This window comes from Saccostrea cucullata, unplaced genomic scaffold (genome assembly GCF_032062105.1).
Source record: "Saccostrea cucullata isolate Sc308-1 unplaced genomic scaffold, CSIRO_AGI_Scuc_v1 ctg1005, whole genome shotgun sequence".
NCBI classification, from domain to species: Eukaryota; Metazoa; Mollusca; class Bivalvia; order Ostreida; family Ostreidae; genus Saccostrea; species Saccostrea cuccullata.
In genome coordinates this window covers 26,643-47,877 of record NW_026927867.1, presented here as the reverse complement: position 1 = coordinate 47,877, position 21,235 = coordinate 26,643, and the positions used below count along the sequence as shown (strand labels likewise).

At 32.8% G+C, this 21,235-nt stretch overlaps 1 protein-coding gene across 1 annotated transcript in view; it reads right to left on the bottom strand.

The window, feature by feature from the left end:
- The window catches only part of LOC134275697 (uncharacterized), a 57,779-nt gene extending 44,311 nt beyond the window's left edge, over window positions 1–13,468 (bottom strand). Inside the window, exons 1-3 of the mRNA XM_062757958.1 lie at window positions 13,429–13,468; window positions 7,188–7,667; window positions 6,488–6,727 (exon numbers count right to left, since the gene is read on the bottom strand). Of these exons, the coding sequence (XP_062613942.1) occupies window positions 6,488–6,727; window positions 7,188–7,667; window positions 13,429–13,435 (727 nt within the window). The 5' untranslated portion in view covers window positions 13,436–13,468. The remainder of the gene's footprint in view (window positions 1–6,487; window positions 6,728–7,187; window positions 7,668–13,428) is intronic.
- Window positions 13,469–21,235: the final 7,767 nt, after the last annotated feature.

Here is a 21,235-nt window from a genome sequence, read left to right as displayed (position 1 = left end):
ATTTTATGGATTAAAAAGGTGCTAGAGAAATAAATAAATGGTAAATAAATAATTAATTTATCACCATAAAAATGTCAAACTTTTAAATTTTATTTTATTAAATTGACAATGCAACAAATTAATCAATTATTTATATCCCTAAAAAGAGATTTTTAAAGGCTTTTTTGTATAAATATTTTTTCCTTAACTATGTTACAAAGTATTTTTTAAGCATATTAAAACAAATTTCAGTTATTTTATGTCCATGATGGATATCATAATAATCGTCAGATTATGCACAATTTCTATTTGTCAATTGCAATTTTATATTTTTACTTTGTTTTGATTGAAAAAAAAAGTCGGTTTTCAAATCCCTTACACGATTATGAAAGAACTTCAAAGCCATTGATTGTTTACAAGTGACATGGGGTACACAGTAATGACACCTATTGTCTTTTTCACTGACACTATACCTTGTTTATTTTGTGACAGAGAGCGACCGTGCCCACTCTGCGGCTGTTTGAAATAACATTGTCTCTTTGTATGAGAACCGATTTTCTTCAATCAAAACGAATAAAAGTATCAAAAAAGTTATTGACGGGTAAAGATTGTGCATAATGAGACGATTATTTTGATATCCAATACGGAAGTAAAGTAATTAAAAGTAGTATAAATATGCTCAAGAAGACTATGAGAGACATTTTAGCGGAAACTTATTTACGTTAAATAAGCCAGATAAATCCAACTTTCGGGATTATAATTAATTAATTTGTTTGTATCGTCAATTTTAAAATTAAATACAAAAATATGTTGTTCCTTTCACAATGATTAAATATGTGATTTAAATCAGTTTTATTTATTTATTCACTAACCATATAAAATCAATTATTGAATTGATTTAAAAACTTTTTAAAAAAAAAATGCATCATTATTTTTGTTGTGTAGGTGTATGTGTGAAATTTTTTTTTCAGCAGGACTGGTACAAATAAAGCCATTCAAAGTATTTTATGGATTAAATAGGTGTTAGAGAAATAAATAAATAGTAAAAAAATAAAATAAATAATTTATCACCATAAAAATGTCAAACTCTTTTATTATATTTATTAAATTGACAATACAACAAAATAATCAATGACGTATTAATTTTATATCCCCCAAAGTTAGATTTTTAAAGGGTTTTTTGTATTACTATTTTTATCCTAAACTACATGTATGTTACAAATTAAGTATTTTTTAGCATATTAAAGCGAATATCAATTATTTTACGTCTATGATGGATATCAAAATAATCGTTAGAATATGCACAATTTTAATTTGTCAATTGTGATTTCGTATTTTTACTTTGATTTGAGTGAAAAAAAAAATCGGTTTTCAAAACCCTTACACGATTATGAAGGAACTTCAAAGCCATTGATTGTTTACAAGTGTCACGAGGTACACAGTAATGACACCTCTTGTTTTTCTCACTGATCACTATACCTTGTTTATTTTGTGTCAGAGAGCGACCGTGTCCACTCTGCAGCTGCTTGAAATAAAATTTTCTCTTTGTCTTAGAACCGATTTTTGTCAAACAAAATAAAATAAAATTTTCAAAAAGCTATTGGCGGGTTAAACCACACGAAAGTAAAATAATTAAAATTAGTTTAAATATGCTTCAAAAAGACTTTGAAACACATTTTAGCGTAATTTTTTTTACATAAAATTAGCCAAATAAATCCAAATTTCGGGAATACAATTATTGATTTTGTTTGTATATTCAATTTAGAAATAATAAAAAAGTTTTTTATGCAATGATTGATTACATGCAATTAATTAGATTGATTTTTTTTCAATAAGTTAAAAAAAACAAACAAGAATTACTCAGGCTATATTTTGCTTGGTTTTTTTTTCAAGTTACAAATTAAAGTCACTCCAAGTAAAGTATTTTATGAATTGAATAAGTGTTCACAAAATAATTAAATTAATTAATTAACTAATAAATCAAACAAAATAATGATTAAAAAAATAATTTTAAAAATTGATAGATAAATATTCTTTGAAGCAATGATTTATTTTTTTTTCATAGTCATTTCAGAGTTACAAAAGAATACAATAAGTTTCCTAACAAAGTTTCAAAAATACTACTATGTGTTTAAAATAATGTTCAAAATTTCTAAGGTAAGTAACTCTGTGTACTTAGTTAATAATCCAACATCTTAGGCAACGGTACAGTGCTCTGGGAGTGTGTAAACTTCTTTTTTGCTTCAATGAACATATACAGGGGCGTACTGGGACATATACTGTGGTTTACCGTCGTTGACTGTAGGAAACAGTAGCCATACAGTGGCATACTGTAGGCGTATCGGGGCCTACTGTATGTAACTGTGGCATGCTGGGGATACATACAGTGGCATACAGAGATTTACTGTATATACAGAGCTAGCATACCGTAGGATACTGTAGATATACCGTAGATTACTGTGAAAATGCTGTAGGATACAGAGAAATACAGTGGATTTCATACGGACAGGGGTTTTAAAAGCCAGTAGTGTAATGACATTGTAAAGACATATAAACAAGGCGGGCTTAAGTCCTTACTAAGCTGCAGAGAATCTCATTAAAAATGTGTATGAGGTAGAAGACGCAGACATTGAAAAAACAATGATGTTGTTGGACGTCATGAAAATAAACGACGACAGTACCGGTTGATCATATAATGTCGTTTTTATTTAAAAAAAAAATGGCAAATGATGAATGTATCGAGCTAAATTTTTCAACATTTCTTTACTTTTTGTTGTTTTATGTTTCATATAAATTTTGAAAGCACACACTACATATTGCTAATTTTATAGCTCAGTCCACGAACTAAGTTATAATAATAGAACTATAAATATAGTAGATACATTTTGCAATGAAATAATTATTCTTCAATCACGATATATCAATAATTTAATAAAAAAAATCGTGTAAACTTTTAACTTCAAAAAGATGTGTCCTTTCACTTCGGAGTTCCGAATGGCAATGAAAACTGAACGATGAGTTGAACGCAAGGTGAACGCAAAGTGAACGGGGCGAAGAAACGAAAATTGAACGTTTTGTGAACGGTGAACGCGAGTGCACGGTAAACAGTGAACGCAAAACTGCGAACGGAGAGCGAACGTAAACGCACGCTGAACGAACAGTGAACGCACGCTAAACGAATACTGAACGTACGCTGAACGAACATTGAACAAATGGAAAAAAAATGGGAAAGAAGAATGTTTTAGGGAATGTACTTTAAATGATGAAACAAGAATATCAGCACCCGTTTAAAGTCATCATTTCGTTAGTTGGATGTTCGATGCAATGACCTTGTCAGCAAATAAATACAATTGATCAATGTTGACTGACGTTTTTCAAACCTTTTGCTAGTCCATTATTTTAATATTGAATTGACATCGGATTTTTCCGCTGTTCCCCAATCAGGAGGACATGGCTGATGTGACCGATCAGCAGGGGATGCTTACTCCTCCATGCCATATGATCCCACTTCTGATATTTCGGACGTCCGCGTTTGCTCTTCTCCTATTTTGTGTTCTTCTGTGGACTTTGATATTGAATACTGTTCGTTATCTCCATATCCTTCATAAGACCGTATAAAATGAGGTTCCGTGTCGCAGTAGGTGTTGGCACTAAAAAATGAAAAGATCCTTCAATCCTGAGTGCTGAGTACAGGTTAACAACAAATCGCAGCTTTTTACTGGCAAGTGGTTGCATCTCCAAAAGAGAAGAGTGAAAAATTCCCGAGAAGGATCGATGTTAAACAATAATCAGACCAAAAAGCAAACTATACACGACTTGATTTTTTTAACACAGAGGGAAAAGAAAGAAAACTTGATGTTGTCATAAAACATGTTTTGATTTCATTGTCAAATGTAGACTGCAAACATGTGAAAAATTTTTAAAATGAATTTATCTTTATTTTTTGTAAATGTTATACATAAGATTCATAAAGCTTGAATTGGGGTTTAAATCGCTATCCCAAATTCCCAATCCCCCACCAGATATATTCTTTCATTTGTTCCTCACACGTAGTGTTTTTTGTCAGAGTAATGCCACAGCTTCCGTTTTTTTTTTCATCTGTATTCATCTCTAAATGAAACCAAAATTCAACACAAACCCAGGGACTCGTTTTGTTGATTTTAAAATTTATAATCCGACGCCTGTGTAAACCGACACACAGTAATTTCCAACATTTAATTTCGTTCCCATTTTACTGTTTTCCATGTTTCTTAACACTGTGCGATCCGACAGCCTGTTTATTCCGACACACTATTCATCTCCCAGTGCATGTCAGATAAGACAAGTTTCACTGTATAACGAATAGTGTTTGTTTTGTACACGGATGCCATGACATTTCTTAGATGGTTTACTACATTCATCGGACCCATTCAATTTGAGTTTGGAATGCTAATTTTAATGTTGTACGGAAATTGTAAAAATGAATTGACGGTGATAATTTTTACACTATCATTTTAATTGTCATTTTACTCCGAATTTCCTTTTTGTAGCTCTTCACGTTTTCATTTCTCCAATAAAATGTTGATATTCTTGTTAGACCGTCATTGTCCCATGACGTAGAAGTGTTGGTCTTGATAGTTCGCTTTGTCCAACATTTGAATTTTACAATGACGTTCCACATATCAGTTCAAGAATTGTTTGTTTTCAAATATACTTTCTAAGTCCCCACTTTTATTATTTTAAGTATTTAAAAACCTTAACATAAATGAACTTGTTGTTTACAATTTTGACTTAATTTTTCAATGATTGCCTGTAACGGCCAGATAAATTGGAATCAAATGTGTAATTACTCATCCATGACCGTTTTTGTTAAAAAGCATTCAGTACGAGTTTCATATGTTTTCTGGTGTATCTTTCATTTATTTAAATTTCCATGTGTTCTCCATCTTTAGTTGTTTAGGAAAAACAAAACAAGAGCTTGTTGTATGTACGAACGACAATGTGCAAGTGAAGTTGCCATGGTCCAAGCTGATGGTAGTAAAGGAGAGTTGTATTACCTTCCTTTGTATTTGTTTAATTTATCTAATACCGTTGAAAAGTCCGTCAGGGAGATGCACAGAGCTTACTTCCATCCCTTATAATCATTAATAATAGCTAGATTTTCACCATATGCCACTAACCCATCCTAGGGTTTAACCAGAAATTCACTGAAACCGGAACCGGAAGTGCCCATCGTCAAGGCGTACACGTACTGCAAAGACACATCAATAGGGCTGCTACATAAGAATTACTTACTATTGTGGAAGGAACCTATCTGAACGTGCAATTGCTCTGCACTCATTAAAAATTAATTGAAGTGTCCTTATTTATCCAAATTATTAGAAACAAACTGGAAGGTTTGGGATTGTGTGTAAGGAGACCTTATGTACTGTAGAATTAATATTGTTTGGTACAAACATTTTCGGCAAGCTTTAAATGTCATCGACATCTCAACGCCATAAAACATGAATGGAACAATATGGACCAGAGATTGAGGTCTTTTCGAGAAGCAGAATCTAGCTGAAACACAGAGGACGACCTAGTCATACATAGAATAACTTTCAATAATGATTTTTCTTTAATTGCGTGAACTCTTTGAGAAGCAATTGTCTTGATCTTAATTCGCTTGAATGGAGGATAATAACTGTATTGAACGTTGCGAATTTTTAATTCTAGGGTGCCTTCACTTTCTGCATTTTGTGTTAAAGTGCTTCAATAAAATTAGATTAAGTAAAAGAAAGTTTTGCTTTTTTTATCCTGTAAAGTTATCAATTTATATTGTCTAAATTGTTTAATATGAATGCAGTGGAAAACAAAAACTTACGTCGGGACTTATAAATTTTGATAAGTATACAGTGTATAAGAACAATGATCCTTACTGAGAATAATCTTACTATATTAGGAGTTCTTAAAAAAACTTGAAGCAAAAACGGCTTTTAGTTGAAATCATTTCAAAGAAATTTTGGGTTTAAAAGGTAGGTGCGATTTTAGGTGAATTATAGTATTCTAATATTTTTCACACCAAAGGAAGATCTATTGGGCATCTGCTGAATTGAAATTATCTACATGCTTAAGTTATTATATCTTCTTCATTGCTTTCAAATTAGTACATGTAATTCCAAAACCATACAATAATATATATGAAAACCAGATACCATCTTGCCCTGCGCTATGACCTCTGACCCTCAAATAATTTCAAACCGAACTGAAGGTATTTTATCTTCAATATGTACATATTAGAAAATAATTTTCAACTGTAACTATTCAAGTTTATTTTACAAAGCTTTCGACAATAAATACGTTTGAAAAAGGCTTTAAAGCCTTTTTTATTAAACCAGGTGATTACTTCAATAATCATGGAAAACTTGCACTACGTATAACCTTGTTTTTAACCTACAGTAGTGTAATCTAACTATTCCAGATATAGTGCACTTCGGCTGAGAAATAATGGTTATTATTCATTATAATTAGTCATTATTCTCCAACTCACTTGGTTTTCTGTAAGCCTTGTTATCTATAACGTAGATATCCCAGTGTGGATGGAGGCCTATACAGGATCTCACAATGTCTGGTCTCGCGTCTTCGTCGTATCTCCAGAGCCATGTCACGTGATCTTCTCTGTCCGATGATCTTCCTTTGTAAAGTATACCCTCACCTTTCTGCTTCAAAGTCTCTAAATACCCCTTCTTTTTTATTTCATTTCCACCTACAATTTCTATTGGGATCCTCACTTGTGTAAAAGAAAGAAGATAATGTGGAAATCACTGTTGAGTTTTAGTAAAATACGGGTATATATTAAATTGTCAAACTGTAATGTATTTACAAATAAAAAGCTATTAAGGAGAACCGTTACGAATTTATTCCTAAAGGATAAATTCAATTTTTATACCATGTGCATTTAAAAACTCATTTTTTAATGAAGTGAATGCAATAAAAAAGAACAGAATACATTCTGAATACATTAGCATGCAGGTGAACTACGGCATGATAAAATCAAAATCATGTTTGGATGCTGGGAACATTACTGTCTGTATAATGTTATTTCGTTAAACAAAATAAATTTCTGTCAAAATAATTCATAATTCCCGGTATTTTTCTCCTAAATAATCTATTTGTGATACAATTTATTCTGAAACTAAAACAAATAAATAGATGGGCATAAATAGATATCAGGAACATTTTCAACTTACAGATATGAGACACTTTAAAAGTGATCAACGAGTCCTTCATGGTGGCATGAGTCAGTATATTCATCTGTAAACGAAGTATCAGTAATTTATTATAAGGAACACCACAGATACACTTTTCTCCAGGTCTTCTTCTATACAACATTGATCTCAGATACACACTGGCTGTGTTATAACTACTGTAAATGAATGGAATAGCAGGCCATGTTTGTGCTATGGTAAACATTATACAATCTTTTGTTTCCTCCGTTATTTTGTCCTGATCTTCCCAAAGAAAATCACGTGACTTCAGTCTGTCCAGAGTCTGCTGTGCTTCCTTGGGTGTAACCATGTTTACAAGATTTTCTTTATCGCAAGCATCCCGTCGTATACCATTGAGCAGATCCAGCCACTCTGTGTCATTGAAGTCAGGAGGACCGGAGTCAGAACACAGAAAACAGAATAACACCAACATCTCGTCTCCAGTAAGTGTTAAGAACTCATCTGAAAAAAAATGACAGAAACCGAAATTATATTTTCGTTAAAGATATGAATAGACCGTTATTTATAAAGGTATTTTTATCAAATAACATTTAGTATTATTTAGAGAACGAGACGGGTTCTGTATTGTAGATACAAATTTGGGGTTGGACGAGTGCGTAGCACAGAATCTGTCGATATTTCTAAATGATTTGTGACACGATCAATCAAAAATAGCTCCTCCCACTTTATAACTTTGCAGCATCCAAACTTCCGCCATAGTTCTGTACATTATGCCCCGATGGGGACTACGCATACGCAGTATATATGTTTCCACGGAAAACGTAGGATTTGGTCAGAGTAGTTCTGATAATTTAACGGAGTAGACGTAATCGAGTGATAGTCAGTCTTAATGGATGAAGTAAAGGATTTAACCGTAATTGTTGGATCTGTTGTAGATGGAAATTGATTATAATATATTTCAGGGGTTTTAAAATCCCGGTTTACTTTAACTGATATACAAAAACAGAAAAGTCTTCGATGGATTTTGATGTTACGTATTTTTATTTTCTAAATTTCTTAATTTAATTGCAACATTAAAAACGAAGTGAAAGAGACGTGTGGCTGTCGTAAGCGAGAAGGATATCAAAAAATAAAAACTCAAAAAATGGACTTGAATGATTTTGCACGAGGAGAGTGGATTTTTCCGTTATTGCGCAATTTCCCTTTTCGTTTGGATCGAAATTATGTGTAGAGGATTTTCCATTATTGCGAATTTTCCTTTTCCTTTGGTTTTAAATTACATGAAAATTCTGCGTAGAATAAGTTTTTTAAAAATTGATTGAGAAATTTTGACATTTTACATTCTCTGGATTAATACCGGGTATTTCTCCAAAATTTATAAAACGAAAACTTTATCATTAACTATTTGTACGAGCTTTTGCTAAATTGAATCTGGTTTATCTTTAGACCTTGCTGTATTTTAGATACAGAATAGTTGGCAATTACAGTACAGTATACTGGGCTAATGCAGAACGGAAATTAGCTCCGCCCACCAAAGTCCCGTTCTGTATTGGTAATACAGAACAACAAACTTCAAAGATAATCATTACTATAGTGTGACAAGGACAGATTAGACCTAATATTTTGTGTACCTACCATTTCGTTTTGAATTTTACCCAAATGTCATAGGTATCTATTGAAAACATTGTTTCGCTGAAGGCAAAGAAAGTCTCCATATTCAGAGAGAAACTATTTACGAGGATGTCTCAACTTATTCACATTTTGATAATTGTCAATTTTACCTATTGCTACTTCAAGAAAAAAAAAGAGAAGAAAAGAAAAGCCATGATTCTAAAACCATTAAGTTAATATTTTGTTGTTTATAGCACTGTAAATTAATTACATCCAACTTTGTTTTACAAGTGTGGATTCTACACTCCAAGACAGAATATAGGTAAATCCTGAGAATTTCAGAAGACTACATTGGTACTTAATGCATTTGATATCTTAATGTGTTTTTGAATATGTATTAAGTACTTATTTATTTTGTGCTCCATACATCGTACGAATTTGTCTGACATAAATAAGGGCTTATGCATTTAATTTTTCAAATAAAGCAAAAGACAATTTTATTATTTCAATTTTTTTTCAGTCTGAAACATGGTAGTTGGAGGATGCTACCCATATTGAAAATATTGTTAAAAAATAACGTGTGATTGAGGTGCTTTCATAATGAATACTTATTGGAAATTATCTGTATATACAAGGGAAATTGCATCTTTAACCTGAAACATTTATTCAGGGGTACTTATGTACCAATCTTTTAACCAAGAAAATTAATAATGTTGACATCCGTGAAAATAGCCACGGCGAATTCTGTTATCTTTATTTCAAAACTTGCCATTACACAAATTATATTTTTAAATTCTCAATTTAGAAATATTTATAATAAAATAAACACTCGCCGAATACTGTTTAAAACCAAACAAGATAGTTATTAAGCTGTCTAATCTTTAAAGTTCCTGCTAAAATAAAGTTTTCGCCAATTATTCAATTTAATTGTATCGGTGTGTTTTATGCGTAGATACGTGTACTTAAAAGTTTTCATTAAAATGTCTTTATTTAATAAGATCTTGGACCCATGTATTGACTTATGTAGTCAATGTTAGTACTACTGTATTTTGATATATACCCGCACTTTTTATTCACTATAGAGAAGTCTATGGGTTGTTTCAATAAATTATTGCCTCTTCAAATTTATTACGAAAGGCAACATGACTGTACTTCAAATATTTACTTAATGAAGAAACATTTTGATTACCACTCCGATCTTTGTCTTAATTTTTAATGCTTTATATGTATGTTTTTCTGTACATTTTGCATCGGTATGTCATTTTGTGTTGTTAAAATTGCACTACAGAATTGTTGTACTTCAAAGCAGTTTAAAAGATCTGATAATTTAGATCTACATTGTATTTTTTTTTTTAAATTTCTAAATCATTCAAGCATTCCTTCATTTCAATACTTTAACACAAAGGTATTGTTGATTGAGGGGAACTCAACTCTTTCCTCTAATCCCATTATCTACAACCAGTCTCATTTAGTAAAAGAGTCACCACGTGATATTTCTGTTAAGCAACAGTTCGTTTGATCAAACATTTTTTCCAAAAGAGTTGATGGTTGATATATCCTTTGATTTTTGCTTGTTGATCCATGTAATATAAATAGCCACAAAACAATCGATATTTATTTCTTTGCACATGTCGGCATACTTCTTTGCATTAAATTTATGCGTTTTCACTTATTTGTAAAATAAATACCTTCATTATGTCAATACTAAGAGCTTAAATTTCTTTCAAATTGAACAATAATTATTGCCAGTGTACAATAAAAAAGTATATACAAAATATTGTATTCGTCTTGGATTGAATTTAAAAAAAAAAAGAAAGATTCGCACAATTCATAGCCCTCGGCTTGCATAAGTATGTGATTTGTGTCTTATACTTGACTTCCATAATTGTTTCCGATTTATATCTTGTATTCGGTTATGAATAATTATGAAAATTGGTCAGATGAGTATTTTGGTTTCTTTGCACTAAATAATATTGCCGCGGTCTAAACTACTCTTCCATAAAATGTATGGGGACATGTAGGGGAAGTGATAAAAAGCCAAAGCATGTGCATGTTGATGATAATAATTTTGTGATCACATTTTGTATTGCCATACAATGCATTACAGTTGTAGATATCGTTTTTGCATATTTGCAAACAGTTTTAATTCCTTGCAATTTAAGACAATATTTAAAAATCTTCTTATTACTACTGGTCACCAAAATGTCAAACTATTGGCATGACTGTTAGAGTCCTTTACCTAAATTGCCGATTCATGGCCCAGGGTCAGGGTTGTAGTATCAGAAGAGGGCTTTTATGATTATAAAGGGAAAATTAATTTTTTTTTTTTTTTGAAAATCCTCTCGTCTCTAAATCTGGCTATTAAACCAATGATCAACATACATCGTTATTATTATGAAGAATACTTCTTACAAAATTGGCCCCGTGGGAATCTGGGTTAGAATATGTCCTCAGTACCCCCTTGTTTGTCGTAAAAGGCGACTTAATGGGCAATCCTTCGGATGAGACCGTATAAACCGAGGTCCCGTGTCACAGCATGTGTGGCACGATAAAGATTCCTCCGTGCTCAAAGGCCCTGATTGCCGAACATAGGCCTAAATTTGCAGCTTAATTTGTTGGACGGCGGGTTGAATATTTTGCTGGTCAACTACATTAAATAAAGCTATAATTAATTTATTTGTAAGATTTTAAGAGGTTCGCAGTACTTTTCAAATATCTTAATGCTTCTTGAGTTTATGTGTAAAATTTTGACAAGATACATTGAGGGTATGTCCTTGGAATAAATCGATTTATTAGGGCCCTTCCATTACTGTTTCAATAAATCTGCATACAAACACACGACAGTATCGATTGTCTGGAGAATGCACGTACAGTTTATCAATAAAATACTAAAATATACATCGCATCCAAGTTAATGTCTTTTTATTTTACTGCAAATAATATTTTATTTGAGAACAAAAGGCATTTTTCATTGTACAATTTGTGACTTGATTAGCCTCTCACTGTGTACAAACTGTGTCATTTTTGCGAGATGACGTCACATTGACAAGTGCATTGCGATCGATGCATCGTTATTTGCTGTTGTCTGGGATTTAACAAACGTCAAATCTGCAAGTATTAGTAAGTTTGTATGTAGTATACAGCTATTCAGCTATTTGAAATAGTAAATAATTTTATTTTGTGGTATTTTGAAGACCTTATATTATGTGTGACGTCAGAGTAAACATTTCCCGTACAAATTAGGCCCCGCCTCCTTACTATAACCTTAACTGTGCTGCCCTTTACCGGCAATAGTGACGTCTCCATATCAGCGAAATATTCTGGAGAGGGACGTGAAACAGTATATATTCAATCAATCAATCTTACAAAATTGTAAATTTCATGACCCAAGGGTCAGGGGTTCTGGCGGGACTCAAATAATTATATTATAGTGGAACAGTATGAAATCTTTGAAAAATCCCCAACAATAAAACTGATAATCTAGGTACAAAGTTATGAAGAGCAATGATCGTTATTGAAGAATTGTTGATTTTAAGGACCCTGGGTCGTGGGTACCAGGATGTTTGACTATCTAATGATTATAATCTAAAAATGAATTAAAGCGCTGAAATCCGCTGTCGGAATTAAACAGTTATGATGAGCAGAGTATCTCCTAAAATTGTAAAATGTTTGGCCCAAGGGTCAGGGTTTCCGATGAGGTGAAGACTTCCTACTAATTATTGTCGATTGTTTTTTATTGACGGAAATGATTTCTTTTTCTTTTTCTCCTACTCTATATGACACATCGTCTCAAGCCACGGTCCGTAGTCCGCATATAGCTCTCTCATACCCGTGGCTGCTTGATTACAAAAACTGTCGTTATCTTGAATGTTTACTTTTCTCTACTGTAATGTTATATTCAGTCAATGAAAAGTTTTGTTTCCATCGAAATTGAAATGAACAAATTAAATCAGCAGAATATCGTACACTGCAATTAGGTATTGAAAAGTCGCATGAAAGCTCAGTTTCCGGCAATGCTTTACTCGCATTTGCCATTACTTTAATGAACAACGAGATATTCTCGTCTCCTGCAACCACGTCCACAATGAGAGGGGGTCGTATATTTTGGCCGTGGTTTGCGACGATGCCTCTGACATTGACTTGCAAAAAATGTGTCAATTGATCGTATCTCCTTAGCTCGTTCTTTAGATAGTCTCTGGATTAAAGAAGTTTCAAAACAAGCTTATATTTTTGTGTAAAATGCTCCAGCAACATTGAATGTTTATACTCAGACAATTTTGTTCTGCAAAGCGCAGTGGTTACAGCGTCCGCTCCAGAGTCGCAAAATAAAAAGTTTTCAAGGATTCGAATCCCACTGAGACGTTAAGACCTGTCCTTCGGTGGAGACGTATAAAACTACCTACCGTGTCGCAGTAGGTATTTACAAGAATAAGATTCCTCACTGCTCAATGCTCCTGAGTGCTAAATGTAGGATAAAATTTTCAGCTCTTCACCACCATGTGTTTGTTTCTTTATACGAAGTAAAACATCTTTAGAGGAATGTTAAACAACATACAATCAATCAAACAATCAGTAAATTTAATTAGATCTGTTTCCAATCCCCTTGAATTAGCCAATCTTGTAAACGAAAAAAATGACATCCGTTTCTTACCATGCATTGGTATTTCAAACAGATAACCTTGACTAGTAGAATCATCTACAAAAAATAAAAAGGAAAGAAATCTGTATTAGGGAAATAATAGTTATGGGTTTTTTTTTTATATATTTCATTTCTCATTTTCATTAATCTTTTTATGAGACTCGTCGGATAGAAATCGATCTTAGGACAAAAATATATCGTTTTTAAGATTTTGTGTATTTTAGTGGTCCATGTAAAATTACGACAAAAACTGAAAACAGAATAAAAATATCTTTATTTATAAGAAAGTTATTTCATTTTGAAATTGATATGTTTACAAAATTAACTCTGAGCACATTGTAGTTTTTTTCACGATTCAATTGTGACGTCATTGTTTATTCTCAGTGTTCAGTTGGGGGACCTGTCATTCCTAATCAATCCAAGTGGTCATCATGTTTAAGTCATACAAAATGCTTAATTAATAATAAAAAAAATAGTTGATCATAATCTACAATCCCAAAAATTGTCTTAACTGTATTTCAAAACCTTTAAAAACCGGATCCCCCCTCGAAAAAAAGATCTACTTTTCTGTCTTTCATACCGACAGGATTTGTCGGTATCTATGAACAACTGAACTTTCAATAAACAAAATTTAGATCTACATGACTAAAACCATGATACAATAAGATTATTCCAAAGTTAAAATATAAAATATCACATCAATTTTTATATAGTTATAACGTGAAATCAAACATGACGTGATACTAGCATTGTGTCTCAAAAATGACTCATTTTATTAGGATTTTTTCCTTAAACTGTTTCTACTGCAGGCACATTCTACTGTGCCGTACATTATCCCCCCCCCCCCCCTGCTCTTTGAAATAAAAACTCGATCGTCTTTTTATTAAATTTCTATTATCCATAATGTACAAAAAAGTAAGTAAAATTAATAGACTACCATTTTAATCAGTACACAGATCATTGATTGATTGACTGATTTTTTCCTTAACGCCGAGTCGGCAAGATTTCAGCCATTATCGGTGGGAAATTTATATCTGTTGCATGCAAAATACATGTACATGTAGTTGTAAACCTTAACATAGGGAACTATCTAACATTCCATCTGACGGACTGTAATTTCAAAATATGTAAAAAATATTTCTCTCTGTGTTAAGCAACACAATATCTGATAATGTACTAAACTTCACCTTAAAATCAATTTGATGTAAATAATCTAAAATTATCTTTAATCTATTATTGTAAAAAAAATAATGATTATGCATCGTTCATACATTATTTACTTCGTATTTGAGGAAAAAATAGCTTATTTGAAAACAGTATTATTTATAGTTACATGTAGAGAAAATTAAATCACGGGAAACATGTATACAAATTGGCTGAAATTCTCGATTCAATCGATATGCATGCATTACTTTTGGACGATTTGTGCGTATTCTGTAAATGATCATATCATTCTGACGTTTTAGGCGGAAGTCAAATGATTTTTTCATTTTTGTTTTTTATAGTATATTTAATAATATTTAGTATTATTTAATAATAATTAGTTTATTATCATCGGATACCCAAAGATAATCTCATCTTTTCTCATCACCGGATGATAAGTAAAAACAAGATCACTCGTGTGATTTGGACAATGGTAGTTTATTTGTGACGCATTTTGAAAACTTACGCACTTTGAATTTTTTTTCAAAGTGCATTAAATTTGGGACCAAGGTAACGCACTTTGAAATTTTTTTTTCCAAAATGCGTTAATATGGTGATATTAACGCACTTTGAAAAAAATGTAAAGATTGGTCAATATTCCTAGAAAATAATCGGTATGATGAATAACAGATCCTGGTTTATGATAAGGTCACTTCAGGACCTGAGATATTGACGCTTTAAATGTTTGAGGTTTTGATAAAATAAAAGGAAAAAGGGTCCGGAAGAAGAGAGTGACGATGTTTAAAATCATTAATTCGTTTTTTTTTTAATTCTAGTCTTTGATAAGTAGATGTAAAGGTGTAAAGGTGTAAAGGGGGCACTAACAGTGGACAGCTTTAAGCAACTTAGAATTTATCATAATAAAAGGGAACAATTTGTTCAAAACTAGAAAATTCTTTCTCTCTGATACGTTTAACTGTACTTGAAAATTTCTAGTTTTCATTTGTTTTAATAAATTCATTTCATTCCATTGGTGAGCAGAGTGATTACGGCGACAGGTAGACTCTTCTTCTAGCCAGTTTGAATTTGAGAAATTTAACACCAAAACATACGTAATATAAAAATGCAATGATTATCTACGATCTTTCAACCACTTTTTAGATTAGATAAATAATTTTTTTTTATATACCGACATAAGATAAAATTAACGATAATGAAAAAAAGATTGATGTAAAAACCAACCGGGGAAAGGCACATTTTTTTAAAGATTTAAGCAAAAATAAATATATGAGAAGGGGTACATTACATCCAAACTTTTGTAAAAGTGACTGGTTCCTAATATTTTTGTTAAGTCATGTTAGTGTGTGTGGAACAGTGGAATGAGGAATTTGTTTGATTATCAATCAAATAAAAATAGTTCATGATAGTATATTTCCTTTACTTTTTATCAGTAATAAAGAATAATTAAAAATCAAACACAATTTATATGCAGCAGTATTATGACAGTAAAAAAATCAGCCGGAGTTGAATTTATACATGTATTTTAAACTTTGAATGGGTCGATATTGATTTTTTGGAGAGAGAGTGAGAGAGGGGGGAGGTAGAGAGAGAGAGAATAATGCTAACTCATCACGGAAGGTAGTGGGACCCTACAGTTAGCGAATAATCTTAATCTTATTAAAAGGAAAGATGTTAATGAAACCTGAATCAAATAAATAATGAGTACGGGACGGGTATAAAATGATAAGATAGACAAATAAACTTGCATCATTCAAAAAACTTACACCATATCCAAGTACCGATATACTAGATTTTGTTTTCAGGTAACATGTGTGTATAGAGGGGGGACTTATACATGTATGCTAGAGGGTTCTAAATAAATACATGTGTATATGTGAGCACTGGTTCGACGACTAATGTCTTCCAATTTTCACTATTTCCTAAAATATTTTAATAGACAAGTACGCATTCTACCTTATGATCATGTTAACATCATAACACCCCTACGCCTACCTACTTAAATAAGATGATTTTAATTTCAGCACATAAAATTAAATTAATTCCAATTCACCGATAGCTACAAGAGAAAAATAGAAGGTACGGAACATTTAAAATTTTTTGTTAAAATTAAATCATGATTTAAAAATACTTAAAGATTAAGTTAAAAAACTAAATAGTAATCTACCCCCCTTGGCAATATGTAAATAAACGGAGCACTTGTCAAGTATTTAATATACGTAAGTAACTTAAAGTGTCAATACTGTTTGTATCTTTAAGAGAGAGAGAGCGCACGGGGAGGGAGAGAGAGAAGAAAAATATTTGAGAATGTTGCTATTGATAATATTAGTCTAACCGCTGACCTAGTAAATATAAATATTTTCCGTAAGCACTCTTAAGGCTAACTATGAGAAATCAACAGAAAAAAAGTGCAAAAACGGGAATCGTTTTTAAGCACGAATTCATTTTTATTCAGTTATTCTATTATCACAGACTTTACATACTTATGGAAATAGCGTAGTATAACATACTCTGTACTGTATAAAGCTTGGTCCCATTGATGGACAGTCACGTGATGAACGCATAGTAGTGTAACGTGCAAGGGAGGTCACTGCCTGTGAACCCCCGCAGGCTCGTACCCGTGATAAAAACGGATAGCCTTGAGATGCTGCAAATATGTACAATGCGCAGTCTTAATCACTTGGTACTGCGTATATAAGGTCTTTACTGGTAGCGAACAAGTGACACTGGCAGGGCAGTCCTCACACCAGCGCACTCCCACAAGAGACAAGCAGGGATGATTACACACTTGCCCTTGCGCAGTGACAAGCAGGGATGACCACACACTTGACACTAATACGGTTTTAGTCTAGAGACACTGGCAGAGATGTCCGCACACCAATGCTCTACCACAATATGCAGGCAGGGATGTCCGCACACCTGATCTAGCGCAGCAACAAGCAGGAATGTCCGCACACTTGCTACTTAAGATGCCAATCACAGAGCAGGGATGACCACACACTTACTACTTAAAACAGTACAATATAAGCAGGGAAGTCCGCAAACTTATAAGTACACAGACAGGTTTGCCAAGTTTTACCTCTAGAACCGACTTCGCAATCCTCGCCAGTAAAAATCCTATATATCCTAACACCATCTAAGATACTTAGTGATTATTTATTTACAAACTAATTAAAACACTAATCAAGCTTCTAATCAACCAATCTTTAGTAATCCAACTAAAGTAACATACAATGATTATTATTGATCATTTTAATTCAAATTCAACACTAATTAAGTATTTATTTTTAATGCAAGAAGGATATGAAAATAACGAACAGTATTCAATCTCAACGTCCATTAAACAAATATACAAAATAAGAGCAGAGCAAACACGGACCTCCGAAACATCAGAGGTGGGATCAGGTGCCATGGAGGAGTGAGCATCCCCTGCCGACCGGTCACACCCGCCGTGTGCTCGTTGTCATAATCAGGAAATAACGGAAAAAATCCGTGGTCAATTCAGTGTATAATAATGGACTAACAATTGGTATGAAAAACGTCAGTCAGCATTTCATTCAATGATAAATTGTATTTGCTGACAAGGTCATTGTATCGACCATAGAATTTACGAAATGATGACTTTAAACGAGACTGTTGATATTCTTGTTTCATCAACTTGCTTGTCAATAATTTACCTCGTTTAAGAAATTGTTCATACGTAGAGCATGCTCTTGCGTATCGAATCAACTGAGATATAAATACTCCGTATGCAGGTGGTGAAGGTATATTGCTGCATAAGTAAGGGAAGTTGACGATAGAAAAGTTAAAGTCATCACGTTTATCATATAGCTTGGTTGTTAGATTACCATTAGTGTCTTTTTCAAGTAAAATATCCAAGTATGAAGCAGAAGTGTCGGACTCTGTGGTATCTTTTATCTCAAGCTCACCAGGATATATCGTGTCGACGTAAGAATGGAAATTATCATTATTAATTGACAATACGTCGTCGATATATCTAAATGTCGAGTTGAAGGCCACAGCAAGTGTTTTCTTCTTTTCACGTAAAAGATTTTGCATAAATTCTGCTTCATATGAATATAAAAATAAGTCTGCTAATAACGGAGCGCAATTTGTACCCATAGGAATTCCAATACATTGTTGGAATACCTGGTCTCCAAAAACCACATAGATATTATCAATCAGAAACTCAAACATCTTCTTGATGTCAACTTCAGAGTACTTATGTGTGCAATCAGAATCTGTTTTAACAAAATAATTTTTCAAATGACCAATGACGAGGTAAGTAAACTTACGAGTTCCATTTTTGTTGAAGAAGCAGCTGTCAATGATATCAAAAAGCCTGGATTTTAATTTGTCGTGGGGAATTGTTGTGTATAAAGTTGAAAAGTCGTAAGTTTTTATACTGTTGATTTTTGTAAAGTCTTGTGATTTCAAATTGTCCAAAAGTTCTTTAGAATTTTTAAGTATCCACATCTGATTTACACCACTTCTTGAATATATAGTTGTACAGTACTCTTGAAGTTTTTCCTTCACTACTGTCAATATTTTAGTGAGAAGTAACGAAAGAGGCTTGGTTGAACATTTACTGGAACCTGCAATGTATCTTTGTTTGTAAGGATTCTTATGAAGTTTTGGAATCCAATATATATAAGGTAGTTCAAATTCATTTTGGCTCTGTGGAATATTAAAAGTATTCAAAACTGACAGATGATTTTGAAGAATTTCTTCCTTAGAAAGAGAAGTATGTGTATAAGTAGGATTACCACTTGTAGAATTAAATCCAAGTTCTTCTAGAATGCAATTTATATAATGAGCCTTACAAACAAAGACAATGTTGTTACCTGCTTTGTCGGCAGGAACCAGTACGTACTGATCGTGTAATCTATCTAATTCTTTTTTCACTTCTGGTTTATTGAACATAGAAGGATAGATGGTTTTCATTTTGCCCCTCAGTCTTTTAATACGTGACTTTAACATGGATCTGATACATTTAATCCATTCTGACAAGGTGTCAATGTCTTCTTTTTCATATCTAGCCCATCGTCTGGCATAATTTTCAACAGAATCCATAATATTTATGAAATTCCGACGCCAGTTGAAGGATCGGGGTTCCCTATATTTAGGACCTTTTAAAATAAGTGATCTAAGGTCCTCATTACAAACTATTTTTACGTCACCTGTAATAACGTGTCCGGCAGGACTATAGTTATAGGGCGTAGAAGAACATGAACACGAAAGGGGATTATTTTTCAGATAGTCGATATCCAGGCCATGTAAAGTGCTTTTGTAATTGAAAAGTTTGGAAGCAATGGTCGATGTATATTTGTAGGAAATACAAGGCGTAGTCTTTAACTTGAAATATGGTGGAATACAAGACTGGACCTTTTTGTGATTAAGAATATTACTTATATTAACCGCGTCAATTCCTTTATTGGCATATTGAAGTTTAAGGAAAAGATGGATTGTTTTAGCTGCATTTTCTTCCGTGAAACGTGCGGGTTTAAAAAGCCTATGATGTGCAATATCCATAATCACAGAACCGAGCCTATATTCAGGTGTCGAGGAATCTAAATTTGGATGTTCCTTGGTCTTTTCAAGAAGACTATTTAAAAGTTTCAAAGGGACAGAGTAAAGTTTGGTTCGAATATGATGTAGACCTAACTGCCGATTTACATAAGGTAGTAATGAATCAAAAGAGACGTCGTGTAATGCAGGTTTATTGTACGAACGATGTCCATGACTACGCTTACGTCTCTGAGTATTGTTAAAAAGTCCCATCACATTTACATTATTACACTGCGGGCTTGTAAGATTTCCCACACTATCGACATTGTCATTACATCCATAGGGAAAGGCTGTCCCTAGTTTCCTAATCCAAAATTCTTCACGTTGTCTACGGAAAGGTGTACTCAACGACGGACTATTTGTGTGGTGATAAATCTTTTCCAGAATTCTAACTTTCATTGATAAAATAGAATGATCAGGTGAATTAAAATGTTTATATAAAAGCTGCTGACCACCATGATTTATTTGAAATCGATGACCTGATATTCTTTTGTTAAGCGATCCCTTGGTTTCACCGACATGAATAAGTCCACACAGATTACATTCTATTCCATAGACAACATTAGAAGATTTGCAGTTCAGATTTTCCCAAGTTTTGGTATAGAAGCTCTGTCCAGTAAGATTACTGGTGAAAGAAGTGTCAGTTATCAAAATGTCACAGGTTTTACAGTTTCGCACAGAACATTTTGAAACCGAAGACATTGGATCGGAAAAGGAATCATCCAATATATTTGTAATAGAAACTTTACACTCTTTCAATTTGGTATATGATGTATTGGTTTTATAACAAAACTGGGAATCTGAAGACTGTACATATGACATATGTTTAATATCCCTGAGGATAATCCGAGGGGCACCAAATGAACTCCTTGAGTCTGTGTCCCTTATAGACTCAAAGGAGTTACGCCTTTTTATACTGGGCGACGCGCCTGCCAGTATCATTTCGTTATTATGTGTACTCATGCATGAATAAGTACCGAACGACAAGTATCCTCGGGGACAAATTGTCCACCAGCAGAGATACATGTTCGATGGTTAAAAGAAGGATATGAAAATAACGAACAGTATTCAATTAGTAATTTATAACTTT